At 46.9% G+C, this 22,968-nt stretch overlaps 1 protein-coding gene across 1 annotated transcript in view; it reads left to right on the forward strand.

The window, feature by feature from the left end:
- The window catches only part of PTPRT (protein tyrosine phosphatase receptor type T), a 511,569-nt gene that overhangs the window by 199,721 nt on the left and 288,880 nt on the right, over nucleotides 1-22,968 (forward strand). The window contains exon 7 of the mRNA XM_087819279.1: nucleotides 19,051-19,347. Coding sequence (XP_087675405.1) covers nucleotides 19,051-19,347 — 297 coding nt within the window. The remainder of the gene's footprint in view (nucleotides 1-19,050; nucleotides 19,348-22,968) is intronic.

Below are 22,968 nucleotides of genomic sequence, written 5' to 3' on the forward strand. Positions count from 1 at the left end.
TTCACTCATTAAACAAATGTTTGCTGAACATCTATTTTACTCCAGGCTTCCTTTTAAGTGCTGACGCAATAACAATGAAACATGAGAATTTCTGCTCTTTATGAAGCACACATTCTCCTGGAGGGAAAAGGTAATGAAAACAATGTGTTTACTGAGTCAGCTCTTGGTAAGTGCTCAGATGGAAAAAGTCAGTGAGGGCGAGGGGATGGGCTAGAGGGTCTGGGGTTTAGATTGTGAGGAAGGTAGGGCTCCCTGGAAGGCCACCTGGGTAAAGTGCAGGAGGAAGCCAGGGGCTGGATGGGTAAGAGCATTCCAGGCAGCAGAATCAGCAAGGGCACTGTCCTGAGGAAGCAGCCCCTGGCTGGGCCTAAGACCAGCGGGAAGGCTGGTGAGCAGAGTGCCTGGAGATGGCATCAGACACACGTCTCTCTGTAACTCACACACCAAGCAGGCAAATCGTAAAGAACGAAAATATTTGCATGACACAATAAGACTGACCCAGTTGAAAAATATTAAATACCGCATCTAAAGGTAAGAGAATATACATTCGTCCCTAGAACACATAAAATAGTCATAAAAAGTGGTAATTGGTAAATAAAACAAGTCTCAAAACCCTAGTCAGTTTCACACAAATTGCATCCTCTGACCACAATGAAATTAAGTTAGAAATGAAAGGCAAGTATATAACTTTATAGAAACCTATATATTTGGAATGTAAAAGCACTCCTACAAATTATATAGATCAATGAAGATAAAATAAACAAAATTGTGTAAACAACTTAGAATTGAATGACAGAAAATAATACAAATAACGTTCATGGACTTTGGCTACACCCAGGCCCTGAGGGAACTCTGTAGCTGTAAAGAATAGCCAAATAGTTAATGATCTAAGCAAAGAGCCATAGATTAAACCTAAGGGTAACAGAAGGAAAGAAATAATAAATATTAGAGTAGACATTATTAAACAAGAAGGAACGCTACAACAGAGTATACCAACAGGCCAAAACTCTGAAAACATGTTAAAAAAACAATAACCCACCACCAACAAAAACACACACACCAAACTCCGCTGTTTTTCTCTTAAGAAAAAAAGTTGGTATAAATATACAATATTAGGAATAAAAGAGGAAACCCCAAAATTACAGCTGGCATTTAAATAAGAAATACACTTATAAAATTGGCGATAATCAAACAGCCTGAATTACCAAGTATTGGAAACTATTTAGGACAACGGGGCCTTTTGAGCACTGCTCATGAGAATGGGACTTGCTGCGACCACTTTGATAAACGATGTGCCGTCGAATATTCAGTCGGCGCTGTGCATAAGCTGATGCCCAGTAATTGCGCCCGCGGGTACCAGCCTGGGCTGGAGAGGCCCCGCGCGCACCCCCAGGAGGTCAGCGCGTGAGCAAGCGGGGCGCTCGGCCCGCAAAGCTACAGACTGGGGCGCCGGCACGGGAGTGTCCTGCGGGAGAACTAATGAGTAAATTGTAGTTAGAGCCATTCCTAGAGTCTCATCTTACAGGACAGTAAAACCAGTGCACCATCCCCGAAATCAGTCACCCAATATGAAAATGGATGACTGGCACAGACACAATGCCTGGGTGAAAAATTAGGGTAAAGAAGAACATATATACTATAAGAATATATACAATATAGGAATATACATGATATTTACATTGTATTAGGTGCTATAAGTAACCTAGTGATGATTTCAAGTGTGTATGCCGGAGGATGTGTGTTGGTTATATGCACAAACTGCACCATTTCTATGTAAGGGGCTCGAGCATCCATGGGTTTTGGTGTACAGCAATTAAAAGTTTAAACTTTACAAGTGAAAAGAGTTAATAGATGAAAGCAAAGTTGGGTTCGTTGAGAAAATGCAAGGGCGGCTAACATTAGAAAATATGTTAATGTAATTACCACATTAATTATTCCAAATAGAAGACTCTAAGCTGACTAGATGATGCATAAAATCATTTGGTAAAATTAAAACCCCATTGATAATAAACTTTTTAAAAGTCTCATAAATCTAGAAATAGAAAATAATTTTCTTAATTTGATAAGGGGCATTTTAAAAATCAGACAATGAGCACCATAATAAATGATGAAGTTTCAAAACATTACCTTTAAAACCAAGAAAAACTGAGGAAAGGAATTGCCTCAGCACTACTTCTGCTTAACATGGCTTTAGAGGCAGCCAAGCAGACCAATATAAAAGTCATTTACATTTTATATGACAGTGAGAAAATTTAATTTAAAAATATCATTTCTTAGCCTTCAGGACAGTGGTTGTGGTGGCGTAGTGAGGAGAGTGGCACAGAGAGGCTTCTGGGGTTCTGGTAATATCTTATTTCTTGATCTGTGTCTGATTATATGAGTGTGCAATTTGTGAAGATTCAACGTGCTTATGTATTTTATACTTAAATAAAATGTTTAAAATGCCTGTTACAGTAGCAACAAAACACAAAAAGACGCAGCAAAACAGCTACAAATGGGTAAGACTTAGAACACTCTAAAATTTATACTAAAGAAATTTTAAAACGCCTAGGTCAGTGGAGAGACATTCCATGTCAGTGGGTGAAAAGACTCAAATCTCAAACGTAACTAAAAATCCATAAATCTAAATAGAGTACTGAACAAACTGTAGTATAGTCCTAAGGTGGAAAACTGCATAGCAGTAAAAATAGTAGACTCAAGGTCCACGTATCCACAGGAATGGGTAAAACTAAAATGATAGAAGCTGACAAAGGATACACACACACACACACACACACACACACACACACATATATAAAATATCAATAATATAGTTTTAAACCTGCAAATCAACACTGTGTAATTCTTGGATGCATATATGTGGAAAGGGAGCGTGAGCACCTGCATGGAACGCTAAACCCTAAATTTAGCATCTATGATGCTAGGTTTTGGAGTGTTTATTATGTTTTACTTGTACTTTTCCATATTTCTTACATATCTCACACTAAAATTCTCTTGAGAGCTAAGCTACCTCTTCCTGATGGCAAAGTTTAAAGAGGCTCTACACCTATTTATCAGGAAACCACTGTGCGTGGTCTGAGTGCCTTTTGACAGATTCCAGAAAATAGCTTTATATTCCCTTCCCCTTGCTGGTTCTTTGGGCATAAAGGGTAGGATGCCATGTGCAAGGACATGCAAAATAAGGAGGAAGCATGCGGGTGTAGCCTTTCAAGTTGCCTGTTCTTCCTGCTCCTTCCAGAAGCTGAGTAGATGCCCCGAGGCGGGAAATGTGAGTGTGCAAAACATGCGCAAGGCGCGGCCCTGTAACCCAGACAGCAGAGGTGAGAGGTCTGGGTTCCCAGTAAAAGTGCTGGGCCTCCCGCAAACTTACCCAGTGACAGGACAATTTGAGCAACAACAAAATGGCATGGAGGATGTAGCCTTTTCCCGGATTATCTTTTGCTCTTGAGTTTGAATAGATCACATCTCTGAGTGTCACTGGCCTCAGGAAAAGTCAGACCTGATAAGTTCTTTCCTGCTCTTGCAGTTTATGAGTCTAAGGCTCAGGGACCTTAGATTCCGGGGGAGGAGGGGGGAAATAAGAAATACACACAAATAATTAGAGTATTAGAATGACAAAGCCTAGTGTCAATTGAGAAGTACAAACGCTCTTAGGAGAGCAGAAAAGGGAGACCCACTTGTTCCTAAGGAAGTTTTCTAGGGAGAACTGATGCTAAATTAAACCTAATTTTTTTCTAACTAGAGTGATTTTTTTCCCCCTCATTATTGGAGATTTGGAAATCACAGAACACTGGAGACAGAGAAAAAAATTTATTCCACATATCCATCCATTTATTCACTTACCCATCCATTTATTCATCCAAATATCTGACTACCTGTTATGTGCCAAGTATTATTCTAGGCACAGGGGAAATAGCAGAAGAGCAAGATATACAGAGGTCTCGCCTGTGTGCATTGTTCAGGCTAGGATAAAGGAAATCAGGCAAGTAAATTCCATAAATAAACAAATGAGATCACTTCTGCAAGTGACAAGTGACGAAAATAAGGAGGACTGATGGGATAGTGACATGGTGGTTGGGAAGGGGGTAGTATTTTTCACTGAGGACATGAAAGGTCCGTTTGATGCCACATCACTCATGAACCCACCACTCAGAGTCAACCATTAATACCCGGCAGGTTTCCTTCTCTGTGCGTTTTCTTTCCTAGGCACTTGCTCACCTGCCATCCCCCCTCCACACTGCCTTATGAAGAGACTCTTCCAGGGCCCCAGCTTCATTAGTCTTTATAACGAGGACCTCCCCGTGCATTGTCATAACATCTGCAGTGAGAAAACTTGTTTCCCTAATTTTGAAAGAGATCAATAAAAACAAATTAAAATAGAAGATTACAGGTGTCTTTTTGCAACATTATTTTTCTAAGAACAAAAGATGCAGTAATCTCATCGTTATTTCTCTGGAGGTCTCTCACCATAACATAAAGCCATTTAGTGAAGCTTAACGTGGTAATAACTCACTGATTCTCTCCTTACTCCAGGGAACCACGGGGAAGGAGAAAATGCAGGTAGATGAAAGGTTGGGATGAGTGGGAAAAGCCCACATCTCTACTCGTGAAAGACACTGTAAATTGCATCTGGTTTAGCCATCTATTTGGGGGTGAGGCTTTTCAGGGAGAAGATAGGAAGGGCCAGCAATGTGGAGGAGTATGTGTACCTCCTAGGAAATGGGGAGTTGAGATGAAGGAGGTGTTGAAGAAGAAAGGAGCTGATAGTGTGAAAGTCCCCAGGACAAAGGCTAAGTGCTGTATTTCAGAGGGTTAGCACTTTGGGAGAATCAGAAAGGGGGTGCTGTGCTTCAGATTCCAGGCAGGTGGAAAGGACAATTCCATCAAGTAAGAGACCCAAGGACTTCTTTCGGGAGCCCCCTGGGTCAACCAGAGGACCGGCGGGTGGGTGTGTCCAAGAAACACAGGGCTTCCTCCCTCTGAAGGCTCCTGTCTATGAAGCCTCTGGTTCAGTGTGGAAGACCAGGTGCAGCATTTGGGTTAGGACCATGTTACTGCTGAGCTCATATCCTGGCTAGGAATCCTCTCTGTTGTTGTTTCCTGACTTAAGATCGTACACATACAGTGCTTAGCACTGAGCCTAGAACTGACATAGCAAGAGCTCGATAAATGTTACCTCCGACGATGGTAATGATGGAGAATTTCTTAGTCTGAAAAGGAAACCTCAAAGTCTTTCAAACCCCCTCCTTTTGCAGATGAGCCAACTGAGTCCTAGAGCATCCTTAAAAGATGGACTTTGTAGACAAATCTGGAGTTAAATGTCAGCTCCGCAGTTTCCTGGGTGCATGACGTGATCACTTTGCTTCTAGACCCTCAGTTTCCTCATCTGTAAAATGGGGACATTGAGACGTGTAATTGTGAGAAGTAAATGTAATATAAGCAAAGTGCTTAGCCAAGTGCCCAGTACACAGAATTTAAAACTTTACATGAAACCGATAAGTGTTCACAAAATTATGGTTGTGGTTATGGTCATCATTTGAGTGAAAGTAAGTCAGTGACCAAATTAGGATATCAATCTGTTTAAACAATACCAAGTACACAAAAATAAACAGGTGTTGAAGACATGAAAAAATATACTTCAAATACTCAAGCTTATTAATATACTGAAAAATTAATATTAAATATTTTTAATATATAGAACTCTGCACCCAGAGAAAACACTTTTTTGAGCACACACAGAAGTCACAAAAATAGAACAGGTGTTAGATCTTAAAAGAAGCCCAATTAAATTCTAAAGACTCCATATCACACAGACCATGTTCCCCAACTGTTAGACAATAAAATTAGAAATTAATAACGAAAGGGCAGCTTTAAAAATCTCATGCATTGGCAGTGGATTAGCATATTACTAAATAACACTTGGATTAAAAAAGGGAATCTTAAATCATGGAGTGGATGGTAATGGAAGCAGAGCGTATATATTGTGGAACTGAGACAATACCTAACGGAAAATCTGGAGCTTGAAATTCATTTACTAGGAAACCAAAGTAGAAAACAAACAAGCTGGATATACAGCTGGCAAAAAGCACATGAAAACATGTTCAACATCATTAGACATTAGGGAAATGCAAATCACAGCCAGGAGACATCACTACACACCTACCTGAATGGCTGATATAAAAAATAGTGCAGGCACCAAATGCTGGCGAGGAAGAGAGTGCATCTGGCATACACCCCTTGTGGGAAGGCGAAATGGTCCAGTGGGAGGAGTGGCCCCGTTGACGTGGGGCTTGCTCAGATGACTTGCCCTGACCGATATGGCATCAGCAGACATGACATGAGGGAGGCCTTAAGAGCTCTTGCATTGGTTAGCGTGGCTCTGGCGCACCCGTCGTGGCAAGCACGTGGCCTTAGAAATGAGCTCTAGAATATACACACGTGGAGCAGACCTGACCACAGTCCTCAGCCTGGAGTCGGGCCTGGCTGAGCCCAGCCTAGATCAGACAGAGGCATGAGCTCAGGAATAAATGCCTGTTCTCACCGGGGGTGACGTGTTACCCAGCAGTATTGCACTAAATGAAGGAGCCCATATAACTGCATTCCCACCTCACAAGAATCATAGCAGAGAGGTGTCATTAACTCCACTTTCCATCTTATGAAACTGGGGCTCAGAAAGGGAAAAATGATTCATTCAAGGTCACAGTTCATCAGTCAGTTTTGGTGCTCAGGAGAGAGAACGTGTGGAAATACCAGGCGCACGAGCAACACTGTTTGCAGATGGAGGGGAGATGAAACGTAGGACGGGCCTTGCGACTGATGACGCTGAAGGGAAATCTCGCGTTTTTCAGGGGCAGCTTTAGAAGGTTAAGTCACAGGTAAAAGTCAGGGAGAAGGGTGCTGACCTCTTCATGATTCCGATGGGAAGGACTATCATTTTGTGGTTTACATACAAACCTGTGCTGGGATTGTGTCTCGCAGTGTCAAAGCAAGGGGCCCCCACCCTCTATTAAGGTCAGCCAGGAGCATGGCGCACATTGGGCCCATCATCTTTGCTGAGAGGGCTCAGCAAGGCCAGAGGGCGCTCCCCAAGGCAGGGAGGCGGGCGATCAGAGGGTAGACGGGCCTTCTCCCTGTTGCCCTCTCCCACTGGGGTTCTCTTCGTGGCCTTTGCCCCCAGGTGACTGAAAGAGACCGCTTTCACTTTGTCGCATGCCCTTTCTCATTGCCTAGGCAAATCCCCAACGAAACGAGGCAGAGAATAAGCCTCCTTTAACTGACAGTGGGTTTTATTTGAAAATTTTCCTTCAGTTTAATGATACTCTTGTACATTTCAGAGAATAAAGCTTTGGCCGTCATGAAAAAGCTTGGCAGGCACTTCCGGGGCTGCTGACGCAGCAGGGCCCGTCAAGGTCCAGCAGCCCTGAATAGTGTCTGTAGATTAATGCAGTTCCTTGGGAGATCAAGGATGTCCTGGGTGGGGGCTTCACAGTTATGAGCTGCCTCAGCTTTGAAAAGCCCCAGATCTGGATAAAGAGCCCAACTCTCAGACCGAAAGGGAAGGGAGTAGTTCTGGGTGAGGGGCTATCAGCGTCCAGCCAGGAGATAATCCTTCTGGTTGTTTGTGTTACATATCCTGGAAACAATTTGATTTGCACATGGCTTCTCATCAGCCTCACAGTGATAGCAAATTAGCTATTCTGAAAACTGTTCCTAATTCCAGTGCCCACACTGTTCGCGGCCACCGTTTCCCAGGGAGAAGGGAAGTTCTCAGGATGTTAAAACCTCACCCGGGCCCAACACCAGATGGCTTTGACCATCAGAGATATTTCAGGTTTTATTCTTTCTCCAGCCTTTTTTTTTTTTAATAGACAGGTAGACTCGCCGTGAATTGTGTGAATTGATGTGACACACAGATGTGATGTGCTCGCCTTCTCCCCAACCCCAACCCCAACCCCACCCCGAGACTCCTCCTTTCTCTGGAAGCTGAAACCATGTAATTTAGAAATTGCTTCTCTCTTTGCTACCTGATTTCCTCTGCCACAAAAGTAGTTTTTAAACATTCTAAAGCTTTTCTTTCCAGGCTGCAGTCTTGTGCCTGTGGCCGTTTAATCAGAGCACCGAGCGGTGGACGTGGTAGGAGGCGCTGCCGATCACCCTGCTGCTCAGCTCAGCAGCAATCAGGTGGCTGCTTGGGGACAGGGTCGAGGGGGAAGAGGCAGGTCTGAGCCAGAGCTGGGAAGCAGAGTGTGGCCAGCTAGGCCGTCAGACTTGTGGGCAGGGGGTACCCAGGCAGAATGGAGAGGAAGGATGGGCACGCCCAGTGTTCATGAATTTCAGACAGTGGGATCGTGCACAAGTCAAGGTCTAATTCAGAGATAAATCTCACCTCTTATTCTGACCGAGGGGATTGCCTATAAAAAATCGTTAGCAGTCGTGGTTCTCAAACTGTTGAGGCAGCCCAGGACGCCACAGTGAACTCACGGAGGCACCAGGTGAGGGCATTTACATTTTTACCTTTAAATTATCATGCAACACACAGTGTCACCTGTCTGACACCATACAAACTACTAAATTGAGATGGTCCACAGTTTCATCATTAGGTTGGGCTACACTCATTTCGGGGGCATTATATCCCTGCCAAGCTGGGTTTCTGGTAGTTGCTGTGATGAAAGGCAAGTACTGCACAGAGATCAATGTGGAACAGGCAACGAGTGCCGTGTCTAATCTCAATCCAGTGTGAGAAGTTGTTCAGGGGTCAACAGATGCACATGTCCCGTTAGTGAGTAACTGGGCTTATTTAAGAATGAAAGTAAAATAGTTTTCCTTTGATTTGTGTGTACTGTTTTCCCCAAACCACTGTTAAGTTGTTAAACTGTAAATACTTATTAAGCTGCTTGGTCCAACTAATAAATGAAACTGTAAGGTATTTCTTTGGTTAGAAACCTATGAAAAAATTACCAAAATGCCAGAGAAAGTCTGGAAACCTCTGGTTAACTACATGTGAAGAACTGACTAGGAAACTGAAACGGTAAAAAGAGAACATGAAGGCGTTATACATGCAGCAGTTTGGGAAACAGGTATTGGTAAGGGCTGGAGAGAACAGGCTGGAATTATGAACATTTAAATACCGGAAGAGGGAGCGCTTTTTGGCTGGTGCTGGTGTCTCTGAGATTCTGCAATGAGGCTGACTCTTTAAGTGTTGGAGAAACTGCAAACTAGATGCAACTGCTGTGACAGGACGGCCTACCTCGCAGGGAGAAGTGATCGGGAGTGATGCCTGTGGAAACAGGAAGCCAGTCTCCCGCCTCGGCCTTGCAGGCGCTCTCTATCGCCCCCCGTTGGCAGGACTAGCATGGAGCCCCGTGGTGGAGCGGAGCTGTGGTTCAAACGACATCTATTTTTCAAATTGGTTTTAGTTTTACAAATACAGTTGACGGCCAGTAGTTTATTAGTTTCAGGTGTACAGCATAGTGGTTAGACATTTATATAACTTATGAAGTGATCCCTCGATAAGTCTACTACCCACCTGGCACTATACATAGTTATTACAATATTATTGACTATATTCCCTAGGCTGTACTTTACATCCCCATGACTATTTTGGAACTGTCAATTCGTACTTCTTAATCCATTCACCTTTCTCACCTACCCTCCACCTCCTCCCACCTGGCAGCCATCAGTTGCATCTATTTTTAACACTATGTCCCCAACACCCACCTACCACCCCATAGGTGGTCCATTTCAAGCTAAACCATGTTCAGGAAAAGAGTACGAACTGTATAAATAGAGAGGAAAGATCAGGAAAGGTCAAGGAGCTGGTGGCAGGGCCTGAAATCAAAGAAGTAACATTTGAGACACAAGCTTCCCTGAGCCCCCAATCTCCCTTCCCTGTTTGGTTTTTCTCTAGGTCACTAACTGCCCTCGGACACGCTATATAATGTTCTGATTTGTTTTATCGCCGCTTCCCTCAAGAACATAAGCCCCTGAAGGGCAGAGAGGATTTCTGTCTGTTTGATCGACTTCTACAACTTGTACCTGTACATGGAAGGAACTTAAAAATATTTATTAAAAGATTGAATTTCTCCCATGCTTTACCTTTGCCTAGGAATGCTCATATCACACTGTTACACCTGCCTTGGCTGTGACTCTCACCTCGTAGGAATGGTAGGAGAGATCATTATAATGTGTAACACCCGGACTGGCCTCACCCATCGCTGTGTGGGGGTGTATGTGTGGTGGGAGGTGGGGGTTGCTTCTCCTGTGGCCTGTCCACTCCTGCATCAGAATCTCGATGGCCATTTGCTCCTGGAGTCTTGTCTCTTAGACGTGAAGTGTGCTGCCTTCTTTGCCTGGGGTTCACCCTTCCCACTGCCCACCCTCCCTGCCCCATCCCTCCACACCTTGTACCCTTCACCTGGCCAAATCCTAGCCATGCTTCGCCCAAGGCCCCTCCTTCGGGACAGCCTTCTTGGCCTCTGTATGCCACATCCCACTGCCGACGACTCACCCTAATATTTCACGGTGGAATGTTCTGGTCAAGTTGTAGGCTAAGCTCTTGGGGCCCGGTGCTGATAGTCTCCCAAATAAAACCACACTGGGTAGGGCAGATCCCAGGTATTCCATTCCAGTCAAAGGCCCTCACTCCAGAGGCTTCTGATACCATACCTTGACCAACAACCTTTATTTTGCTAATTAGCACAGGAAATGTCAGAAATTGGTGGTTGTGGGTTGAAATCGGGGAACTGTTGCTTCACATAAGAATAAGTATTGTAAATGGACTCTAATTGGTAAAATTGAAGGTCTTTGTAATATGTGGGTTGGTCAAATCTTTTAAAGCACTTTCCGGATAACACAAAGAAGAGGGACCCAAGAAGTCTTCTAGCCTTTAACCTTAGGGATGGTGTCCAAGCCAGGATTCCTAAACAGCCCTGTGTCATCCATTCCATGAGGGGGATTCCTGGTCCTCTGATGTGACAATATGCTAATGGATTTTGCCCCTAGAACAAAGTAGGCAAATTACAGCCCCAAGGCCTTGGCCACCTGTTTCTGTAATCAGCTCTCATCGAGACACTGCCTCACTCATTTGTGCACGTATCCCCTGTGTCTGCCTTGGCACTACAGCAGGGAGCGTGGCTGTGTCAGAAACCGCCTCACCCACGAAGCTTAAAATACTTGCTATCTAGCCCGTTACGAAGAAGTCAACGCCTACCCGAGAACGCTGTCATCAAAACTTCCATAAATGACCTTTTCATGCAAGATAGTAACCAGCTCACCTAAAAGGACAGATTGCTGGGACTTCGTTGAAATCTATGGAATAAATTGTTTCACCTGCTCACTACAATAAACAGCCGTGTAATAGATGCTCATCTGTGTAGGAGACTTTGCCCTGAGATTTGCTTTTATTATAACCTAATAATGCAGTTGTTGGGGAATCATTAACCTTCCCTCACCTCCAATTTCTTTGGTGGCTCCTGGTTTCTATGAAAAAGAACGTAAGGGTTGTGCACGAGTCATGATTAAATTGGCACAGGCAGTTCCCAGCACCAGGCTGTGTCTCTCTGCCACGTGCTGCCTAGAGCACCAGCGCTTGCCAAAGACTCATCCGGAGTCACCATTCCACCCTTCACAGTGGCTGTGTCTGCATCCCCTCCGAAGCATGAGTCTCAGGAAGGCAAGAAAGTGTCTGTCTCACTCACCTGTGTCCCCAGCGCCTGTGCCATCTCAGAGGTGCAGGGAGTGTTTGTAGAGAGGAGGGAACAGATGCACCAGCACCTGAACGTGCATTCATGGGAGCTCACTAGCTCCCAGCTAGAGCTGGTTCAAAGAATGATCCCAGCAGTCAACTCGATTGAGAACCAGGCCAGGGGTCCCCAGTAACCTACAGGACTCCTACCTCAGTGGCTCCCCCGCCTCCCCCCCTTCTGGAGGCGGGAGCTGTATTCGAGGGAGCGTAGCTGTGTCAAGGGGCTTGGTGGACACTGTGTCCTTAATTCACCTCGCAGCCCTGAAAGGCAGGGAACATCATTCCTGTTTTACACATGAGAAAATGAGGCATAGCCAGAGATGGAATATGTGCTTTAGGTCCAGGTGATGTTCTTTTTAGCAGGTCGCGAGGCCTCCATGCTCAAGAGTCTTTTTTGATTAGTGAGTAAGCCAGTGGGCATGTGAAGGAATTACCTTCTCTATGGTGTTGCTACAAGAGGGTCACCTCCTTACAAGGTAACGTGTTCCAGCTTCAGATGGTTCTAGTTGTCAGGATTGGCAGGACCCAGTGGCCCTGGATTGTGAGACCACCAGCATCCCCAGATGAAGCCTCTGGATTCCCGTCCTCGCCTACCCTCCTAAATGTTCAACAAATTCCTGTCCACCACACATCTCACAGGAATTAGAGGGGGTGTGGGAAGGTAAGCAAGCGAGTGGGTTTGGATGATGCTGGAAAGAAGATGGATTTTAATTTCGTTTCTTTTCCCTCTATGTATCATTTTCATGCCAAAATTGCAAATTAATGGTCACATCGAACTATCTGTCAATGTATTACTGCTCTTGCAGTATCGAATTATGTTGGCAATCATGTTTCCAGCTGTCTAGGACCCTGTTGCGATTTAATTTGAAAGGATTCAAATTGCATCTCCAAATGGATAAAAAATTAATTCTACATATAAGCTGTCCACCTCTGCATTTTCGGCCCTGTGCCCCAAATGATCTCAGTTTAGGTTCACCTTTGAACAGTACATGTGCTACAGCTAACTCCACATGTGGAGATGAATACATAGAAAATCCATGCATTGGAAACCTGCTTTGCTGTTCTTTTATAATAAGATGTTCTGCCTTGATTAAAGTCCTTGAGAGACTCTACAGCTATTGCCTTTGACAGTAGGGATGGAGACCGAGTCCATCTCAAACAAAAAAGGCTCCAGTTCTGACTTAACCACGTGGTTACACGTAACAATTGGAGTGTAAAGAGAGCCCTGTCCCCCCTCTACTTATGCTTCCCCCCTACAGTATATTAGGGCCTTCATTCCGGTTTGGTCTTCAGTCATCTGTACTTTCTATATTTACTCATACTTAAATTTATTCATTAAGCAGCTGTGTATTCCAATGATAAAAAAATGAAGAGATCTAGGGGCTCAGAAGTCAGCAGGGGAGGTAAAACATGAAGCAAACATACAAACCCGCAATTTAATAAGAGCGATGCGAGAAGGATGCTAATGCGTTAAAGGAAATGGGTGGCGGAGGCATTGGTTCTACCCGGGGAAAGGAAGGCTTGCGGAGAAAGTTACAAGGAGATGGTGGCGTCAGAACTGGGCCTTCAATAGACTGAATAGGGATTTGCCCTGTGGCATCTCGGGCACAGAAGAGCATGGACACGAGGGTGGAGGTGTGAAAGGACTCAGGATGCGGCACTTCGCTCTAGGGATGTAGGACTCAAGGAGAGTGCGGTAAGAATGCAGGGGACTGGGAGGGAGGAGGGTGCAGGCTGGGTTCGGGTGTCAGGCTGACGGTGGTGCTTTAGCGAGATCCTACCTGGGAAGTGAAGACGTGATCAGAGGCTAGGAGGACCAACCTGCCTTTGGAGACGGCTGCAAAAATGAAGCTTCTGAAAGCTTGAGCCAGTCGGTCACACACAGGCACAGACACATGCACGGACATGCTCCTGTCCCTAACGTGTGTAGGAACATGAATGGGTCTGGGTTGCGAATACAGACTCAGGCCTGTGGCTCCTTCCTTCTCTTTTCACCTGACGCCATCCCTCGCCACAAAGGGCCTCGTGCACATGTGTCCGAAGACTGTAGTCCTCATGTCCAAGCTTTGTCCCCAGATAGCATCCTTTGGTCACCCAGTGGGCCTCAGGGTGCACACTTATGGAGTACGGTCTGATCTGGGAAGGGCAGACCGAGAGAAGGGAACTGAACACATCTGGGGGGGAGTTTGAAGCACTGGGGTAGGGAATTCTGGGGTGTCTGAAGCCTGTCTGGAAAGGGGAGCACAGGGGCCAGATGGACACATTGAACCACCAACACCTGTCTTAAGGAGGGCACAGCCTGAAGAGGCTCAGAGCGTGCTCCTTACCGCCCGGGGCTTGGGACAGGACCCCTGTCGCCAAGTCTAAGGGCACAGAGAACATGCACTCAGAGGATGAGCCAGTTTGATTTTCCACCAGAGGATGATTTGCTAGCTTCCCAGACAAGCCACCCTCTCTTCCTGTGTCTGCCATCTCGGTGGCCTGTAGGCTGCTACTCAAGAAGGTCATATGGATGGGGCGTTATCTGGAGGCAGAAAGCATAGGCCCTAGACTTGAACATATTTACACAGAAAAAGTAAATTCAACAAAACCAATCTCCATTGCACACACAGGCTTTGTCAGCAATTTCCAGTTTGCACCAACCCGGACGCAAACCTGAGGGTCTCCCTGCTGCAGGCTGTTACTGGAGCAGGAGCTGGGTCTGGTGGCTGAGATTTGGGGGGTCAGATTGAATGCACGAATGCCTCTGTCACACTAGTTCTGAAAACTAGTTTCATTGTCTAGGATTTCAGGACATTCTCTTGCTTGAATGCAAAAATAGATATTGTCCCCTTAGAGACTCGGTGACATGCTGGAGGCGATGGAACAGGGACCGTGGAGTCAGGGGGTCTGAGCTCAGTTCCCAAGAACAGATCACCATCTGTTCCACTCCTTTTAACAAACATGAACTAGCCCCTCGGCAGACCCTGCACCATGTGCTGGGGTTGCCGGACAAATAGAACATGGTCCCTTGCAACCTGAGAGGAGTCACGAAAAAATGAACAAGCGATTCCTAGAAAGTGTGACAAATGCTGAGTGGGCTGGACAGCTGTGCGAAGTGCCACGAGAGCCCAGAGCTGGGAACTTGGCTGTGTGGCCCTGGGTAAGTCACATCCCTTCATCGGCCTCAATTCCCTGTGCCAGACAGAGGACTGTCTGAGCCTGCAAGTGCCTGCCCGGGGCCACCGCCTTCCCTTTCAGCGTGGGAATTCTTGAACCCACAAAACACCTCCGCTGCGTGGATCTAACCCATAGGCCCCGCCAGAGGCCGTCTTGCTTTTTGCATGTGAACTGAGATTTCCTTGAGCTCTTGATTTCCGACGTTTTGAGGACCCGCAGCATCACCTCTCAAGGTGTTGATGACGCATGGACATCTTTTCCAAGTCCCCCTTGCCTCTGGTCACTGAGTGCCCAGGCAGTATCTTCTTTGGTCTCAGTGAGTCATCCAAACCTCAGCCCTCTCCAGAACCCTTTGAGGACCTTATTGAAGATGTAGGAGTCGCACAGGGAATAGTCACATTGGGCTCCACCCAACCTTTTTCATCTCGATCACCCCACCTTGTTCTGTTCAGTCCAGCAACTGGTGAATTATTTTTCTCTTGCCCCTGAGAGCTGAGCACCACTGACCCCAGGGCCCTGGGAAAGCAGCTTCTATTCCAAGCAGGCTCCTTATGGCATTTCTCCAAGAAAGGCCATGCCCGCTAAGTGGAATGCCCACTGGTGGGTAGAGGCGGTTTCTCTCTCCTCAGTTCATTCTGTTCTCATTAACAGCCCGCTGAGGTTAGCACAGTAACTTACTTTATAGATGAAGAAGTGGAAGCTCAGAGATGAAGTGCCCTGCCCAAGGTCACACAGCTCCTGAGCCCTGGAGTCTGGCTTCAAGCTGTGCTCTGTCTGGCTCCAAGGTCCCTGTCTGTCTGATGACAGTCAGTGACAGGTACGTCGGGGGGAACAAGTGACTCTTCCTGACCTTGCAGCCCTGGGAGGAAGCCTCTGTGCTCCGTGGCAGGCTTACAGCATCTCTTACTCTCTTTGAAAAGGTGCCCCTGCCTGCTCCTTCCTTTCAGAGAAGCAGAGAGGGCTTTGCGTGCACACCCGCACAGGGGAGCTGTGGGCAGAATTCTGCAGTAGCCAGAGACCAGGTGGGGGACAGGCCAGTGGTCATCTTCACACTAACTGTGATTAAGTCCCTGCTCCACCCGCTGCGGCCACCCCAGGCCCCTGAGGGTCAGGCCACTTTGGCCTGACAGTTCTGGGCTTCCTCGGAACATCCTCCCCAGGCCTTCCCAGCTCCTGAGGACTGTGACATGCCTCATGTTTATGTCTGTTCCCTGGTCCCAATCCCTCGTGGTATCACAGTGCCGAGCAAACACAGAAGCATGGGACCCTCGTGAATTTCAAATCTTACTGTGTGGCCCTGAGCCACTCATACTCTGCCTCCCTCCAGGGTGAGGCTAGACTGAGGCCGTCCTCACAGGTTATGGTGAGACTTGCAAAATAGGGTGTCCATTCGAAGGGTAGTTGCCAAGGTCCCCCTCTTGGGGGTCTCGGGGCTGGGCATCGCTGCAGGGGGAGCAGGGCCCTGCTCTCAGTAAGCTTACCTTCCACTGGGCAGAGGCAGTTTCTAAAAAAACTGTCACAGTGCAAAGTGATTAGCATATAAGGGAACACTTAACCATAAGAGGAAGCAGGAGCCACTGACCTCTGCCAAGGGGCGCAGAGGGGGAGCCTTCACAGCAGAGGCAAAGTGAAGGGGTTGAAAGCAGGAGAGGGACCGCCACACGGCAGGCAGCCGGAGGCGACAGGCAGCCAGCAGAGCGGAGCTCAGGAGAGCGGCGGGAGAGGCGCGTCCCTCCCCAGGTGCCAGCGCAGCGCGGGCCCACCCTCTTCCCAGGCCCCTGGTCGGCCCCTCCGGTCAGGCACGTCTCTTTACTTTGCATGCTGGGTGTGGAGTCTGCTAGTCTCACTACTCTATACAAGTTCCTGGACCTCTCTGGGCCTCAGTTTTTTTCATCCGTGGAATGGGGTTGGCAGTCCCTCCCCTGTAGTGTCACGAGATGACACAGATGACAGAACTCAGCTCAGTGGCTGCTGGCCATCAGAGGGGTTTGTTTGTTTTTTGTTTTGTTTGTGCTTTAAGGGCATATTGGAGATCCAAAAAATTATATTTAACACGGGCTGTGTATATCTTAAGATGTCTGACAAAATGGGGTGTCAGCGTCGGACTTCAAAGGGGCTTAAACGTTCCTGTTCTTAGTCGCTAGTGAGATGGAGAGGGACCCTGGGGGTGATCACCCTGGCGGGGCCGCGTGTCAGCCTTGAAGGCACACCCAGAGGAGGAGTGTCCCATGAGGTCCTGCAGGGATGGGTGGCCTCCCTGCCAGGACAGTTCTGGCATCTGGACGAACGGAAGGGCTCCGGCGGGCAGGGGTGGGGATGCTGGGGTCTTCCGGGTATGACTTGTTAAACCCGCAGCGGCCACACGAGATCACCGTTCCCCACTCCCCATACTTTTCACCTTCTGTTTCACGCAGGCTCAGCACAATGGACCCGCAGCAACAGCTCATTCAGTGTCACAGTTTCAAAGTCACCCGTTTGCTTTGGGGACACTGGCTCTCCTTTACACCAAGGACCCGTGAGCATGAGTAATTGGGCTGTAGGAGTGACCGAGAACTCCTCGGTTGATCTGGGGCCAGGCTGCCCACTGTCCCCGGCAGGGCGGAAGCAGGGCTGAGCTGGCTTGCCAGGCTCCCTGACATTGCTGGGTTTCCTTCTCTAAAGTGGAGGGCTTTGAAGTGGTTTTTTTTTTTTTTTGGTAAGGCTCTGACACAAGTCTCAGGACATTTAAGGACAGATCAGGGAACTTGGGGACATCAAGGCCCACCTCTCCCCCTTCTTACTGCTGCATTGTTGCAGAGGCTGGCTCACCCCTACGCTTTGAGGGGCCCCGAGAGGTGATAGACTCCATCATTTGCATAAGGATGCTACCCAGCACTGTCACTTATAAGACGCTCAGAATAGATACAGCATATGAAACCTTATTGTTATTTTTATTACTATTTCTATTACTGCAAAAGAAAACCTACCATGTATGGCGTGCTCATTAAGTTCCAGGTGCAATTCTAACTGCTTTGCAAACAACCTCTCATTTAACTCCTGCTTTCTTTCTGAATGAAGTTAGCTGCTATTATTACCACCATTTTACAAATGAAATAAAAAGTGGACCCAAAGAGATTGCATAACTTGGTGAAGTCCTATAGGTAGTAGAGGGGGACATATACTGACTTAATCTCTAGCCGGTGCTTAACTACTCTCAGGTAGGAGAATCTGAACCAAGAACTTATGGGGATGCTAATTCCAGAAGAAGTTATGTTTCTACTATAATGAATGTCTAAACCTCTGAATGAGCTTTGCATGCGGGGATTGAAAAATGCATTCATTTATTGTCATCATCTGTTTTGTACAAAAACACCTAGTTCATTTGTATAAGTTAAAAATAGAATCTTTGTAATAAACTAAGACATAGCCAGTGTTCTGGATGGGGTCTGGGAGCACCGTCAGTGGGAAGGGATGGCGTGGGAGACAGCCCTGGGGTAAGCATGCATGATCAGGTCTGCTTTTAGGATGATGTCTCTGGAGGGGCCTGTTCAGGGAAGAGTGGAGGGGAGAGGAGGAAGGGTGTGAAATGTTGAGTTGCACTGTGAATGAAAGGAGGGGAAATTCCAAGGCGCCATCCCTGGGTCTCGTGACCATGTGGCTAGACTGGGTGCTATGTGTGTAGGGTGCTGCTCTGTTTCCAGCCTGTGCACCTGTGTGCGGTCAACTGAAGAGAAATGCGGGTTTCCCAAGGGGAGAGGATGTGGCCTCATTAAAGGCATGTCAGAACTCCTGCAGCCTTCTCAGTTAGCATACCCCCAAAGCGCTGTGTGTGCTGTTGGTGGTGCCCAAGATGGTTTTCCCTGGTACCCTGACCAACCTAAGAATTTAACAGTTTTGCATTTATTTTTATGGCTACCATTTATTTATGACAGGCGATTCAGGTTTTCCCTTTTTATGTATAGTTATGGTTTCTTTTAGATGCATGCATTTAAGTAACAAAGAGGAATTTGATTTACAGAAACATGTGAAATTATACTCTGCGTGGCAAAAGCCATGAAGCAGTGGCCGAATGGTTGAGACAGGTTAGAAGAGCTGTTCCCCACCGTTCCGTGGGACGCCCGCCCCCCTTCCTGACAGTCTCCTCTTGTGTCTTGTGTGTGTGCCTGCAGACCCAGTGCACGGCCCGCAGAACGTGGAGATCGTGGACATCCGCGCCCGGCAGCTGACCCTGCAGTGGGAGCCCTTCGGCTACGCGGTGACCCGCTGCCACAGCTACAACCTCACGGTGCAGTACCAGTACGTGTTCAACCAGCAGCAGTACGAGGCCGAGGAGCTCATTCAGACCTCCTCCCACTACACCCTGCGGGGCCTGCGGCCCTTCATGACCATCCGGCTGCGCCTCCTGCTGTCCAACCCCGAGGGCCGGATGGAGAGCGAGGAGCTGGTGGTGCAGACAGAGGAGGACGGTGAGCCAGGGAAGCGCGCTGACTTGGGGGCGGGTGACGTTGGACCTGCTGCGGGGCCGTGCCTGCTGGTTCTGAGGTTTTGGTTTTTCCTGCTTCTGTCATCTCCCCCTCTGCATCTGCTCTTTCCTGAGGTCTTCAGTGCAGACTATGCATTGCACAACTCCAGGGGGCGCTGTTTTCGTAGACACAGCAGGTCTTCCACAGACGTGCGCTCAAGTGTGACCTTTCTACACCCCCATCCCTCTTCTCACTTTATACCACCTTCTCTGCCCAACGTTTAACCACATGGATGCCTCCTGAAAGAGAAGTTGTGTATCATATTAAGCATGTTGAGTTTGGGAGTCAGACAGTTCTGGATTCCCTAAGAATTAAAATCAGAAAATCCTCATAAAGAGGTTAGCACACACATTGACTGCACCCAGAACCAACCTATAGGCCTCTCAAACCCAAAGACTCCAAAAGTGAACGAATCTTCTCTGTACTGACGTCTCTCTGCACCGCATCTCCATGAACTGCATCGAGTAAGTTCAGATGAGGACCTTCCAGCACAAGCAACTGGAAGCACACACCCGCCCAGGGAAAGCTGTCCGGAGTTCTGGAAGTCCACTCCAGCTGCTCGCAGGAAATACGACGCGGATGCGCAAGGAACGGCAGTGTGGTCGGCGCCTGATCTAAGAAGCATTCAGGGCAGAAAGGATGGTTTAGCAGCCAGAGGTCCTAGGTTGCTAGACAGGGAGGAGCCAGTGCTGACTGAAACCAGCATGAAAATTCAGGACTCAGAAAAACAGTGGGATTTGGCCCAGAAGCAGCTCAGGATGTTTGGTTTTTTTCCAGATGCTCTGCCCACCTTGGGCTGCTTTTTGAGGGCTGCCTACATGTGCAGCAGCAAATCCCATGTCCCATCTTCAAGCCACACTTCAACCTCTCCCTCTTGTCACCAGGGAGGGAAAAATCACAAAACCTTTTTCAAAACAACGTGAGAACAGCAGTGCTTTGAAATTAAATTTTAATTAAGCAGCATTAATAAAACATTAATTCCTACTCTGCAGAGATGTTGTGGACATTGTCCTATTAAAAACACCAGCATGCAAGACGCCCGTCCTCAGTCGTATAGCTGTTCCTGAGGTCCCACCTCGGGAGCCGTGGGCCCAAGGAAGGTCTCAGAGAGCACAGGCCCCCCCTGTCCGCCAGGTTAGGTGCCACCCCTCCTGAAGAGGGGCCCCTCTGGGATTCATTCATCTCAGGGCAAGCTGAGGCTGGACTCCATTCATGGAAACCCCCTCGGGAAGCCAAAAAGCAACCTCTGGGATTGAGTAGACTGGACGTGAGGTGCTTTCATCTGCACGACAAAATCGTGTTCTGGGGAACTGGTAGAATTTGTCATTTCAGCTCCCCAGTGATTGAGGGCCCGGGAAGTAATCCACCGCTGCTGGGAGAAGCTGAAGGCCGCTGGGCCTGGTCGCTTCATCTGAGATGCAGCTGTCGGTAGGAGACTAAACAGGATCTTTATTTTCCCCTTTCCACAGAAGTCTCAGACAAAGCCACAGCTGACTTATTTTGAGGTTACTTCTCCACCTCTCGCCAGACCACAGCCAAGACTGCGAGATGGAGCGTAGGAGTCCTTGGCAGATGGAAACTGTCGGCGACTGTGTCCCGGCTGCCATTGACTGAGCACCTGCACCCCGGGCTCCCATAGCATGTTACAGTCGCTCACACCCAGGATGTCATCTTGCAATGCTTCAAGGCTCTAGAAAAACTGAGGCAATAGTCCAAAGACCTGTAAACCCTTCTCCTAGATTCAACATTTGTTAACACTTGGCTACATTTTCTTATTCATATACATGTATGATACATATGATAGGGAAATATTTCTAAAGAGACATGTAATATCAACGTGATACTCAATTAGGTTGGTTTGTTTCAATTTTGAGGTTTGCTTTCCCTGCCATCCTTTATTTAGTATCGTTATTTTTAACATCAAAACAGCTGCATGGTTCAAAAGTCAAACTGTATAAAAAGGTGCACTCAGAGAAGGGCTGCCACCAACGCTACTTTTTCCCACTGTCCCTCTCCACACCTAAAGGTAACCGTTTTTATTTATTTTTGGAATCTCTCCTATAGTTCATCTTGCAAAAACGGGAAATACTAATTTTCTTTTTCTTATTTTTTTATATAAAAGATAGCATAATAGACATTTTCTGCATCTTGGCTTTTGTTCACTTTAATACATCCTAGAAATCGCTCCGTGTTGCTGTGTAGACTGTGTCGCTCCTTTTCAGAGCCGTGTGGGACCTCCCCACGTGGCTCTCCCATGGTATCTTCAAGCAGGTCCTATGCACACACGGGTTGTTCCCCTTATTTGCTATGACAAATAATACTGTAAGAAATAGCCTTGTGCACATGTTGCTTGGGATTGGTGGAGATGTATTTTCAGGGGAAATTCCTAACAGCGGGCTCTGAGGTCAAAGGGTGAAAGCACACTCAGTTTTGTTGGATGCTGACATAGTCCCCCCGGGCACTGTATCGTTCTACCTTTTCACCAGCCGTGTAGATTCAGTACTACTTTTCCTATTTTACAATAAGGAAATTTAGGCTCCCATATAATTTATAATTATATAAAAATCTAACTGATTACAGTTAATAATATAGTATATAATGCATTAATATAATTGATATATAAAATGATGAATCACATATACTGCAGATATTATTTTATTTCCTACAGTAAATGTACTTTAATTGTAGGGAAGACACATATCTCAGGAATGAGTACCCGTATTTGACACGCATTTCCAACCAGCCTAGGCATAGGGTTTCTCAGGTCGCAGGAGCTGGAACGAGGCTGCATGTTGCTGGGGATGGGCATGCAGCACCGTGGGGCAGCCTGGGAGATCTGGAGAAGAGAAAAGTGAGAAATATAAAAGGCAGTGACCAAAGCCAACAGGTATTGCAGTCCAGAGTCCTTAGTGGAATGAGGAGAAGCCCTGCACACCATGGTAGGAGCTTGCCAGAGCTGGTCATGAGCCTCGCTCCCCACCTCTGACTTCCAGGATAGGGCACCCATTGCTTGCAGTTGGCCGTGTTGGGGGTATTTCCACCATGTAAATCAGCAAACAGATCGATGTTTTGTTTTCCCTGGAGAGCTCATGGTGAGACATTTACTAACTCACCATTGTATAGTTCCATTAAAAAGTTATATTTGACATCTTAAGATGTAAAAACTTATCCAGAAAAAATATATATGTCCTCCAACAAGACTGGAAAATACAAGTAGATTGAACTTTTCCTGATCTGTCTTATCTCTAGGAGACTCACTCACAGTCTTACGTATGGTGGCCTCTGAACCATTTTCAAATTATTCTGGTTTTTCTTAAGTCAGTTCTGATTCTCTTTATAATGAACCATCTAACCAGCAAACATGGCACCTATAATAAAGAGGGGGGAAAAAAAACAAACCCAAAAGACGTAGACAGATAAGCAGGAAGGGAACTTCTATTGACTGCAGGGCTTTGAGCTTCTACATAAGCTGGTTTGCTACTTCCCACAGCTACCCTCAAGGTCACCATCATTAGCCCCACTTTTCAGAAATTAAACTGGAGAAGAAGAAGAGAAGAGAGGAGA

The sequence above is a fragment of the Miniopterus natalensis genome, chromosome 7, assembly GCF_054644295.1.
Source record: "Miniopterus natalensis isolate mMinNat1 chromosome 7, mMinNat1.hap1, whole genome shotgun sequence".
NCBI lineage: Eukaryota > Metazoa > Chordata > Mammalia > Chiroptera > Miniopteridae > Miniopterus > Miniopterus natalensis.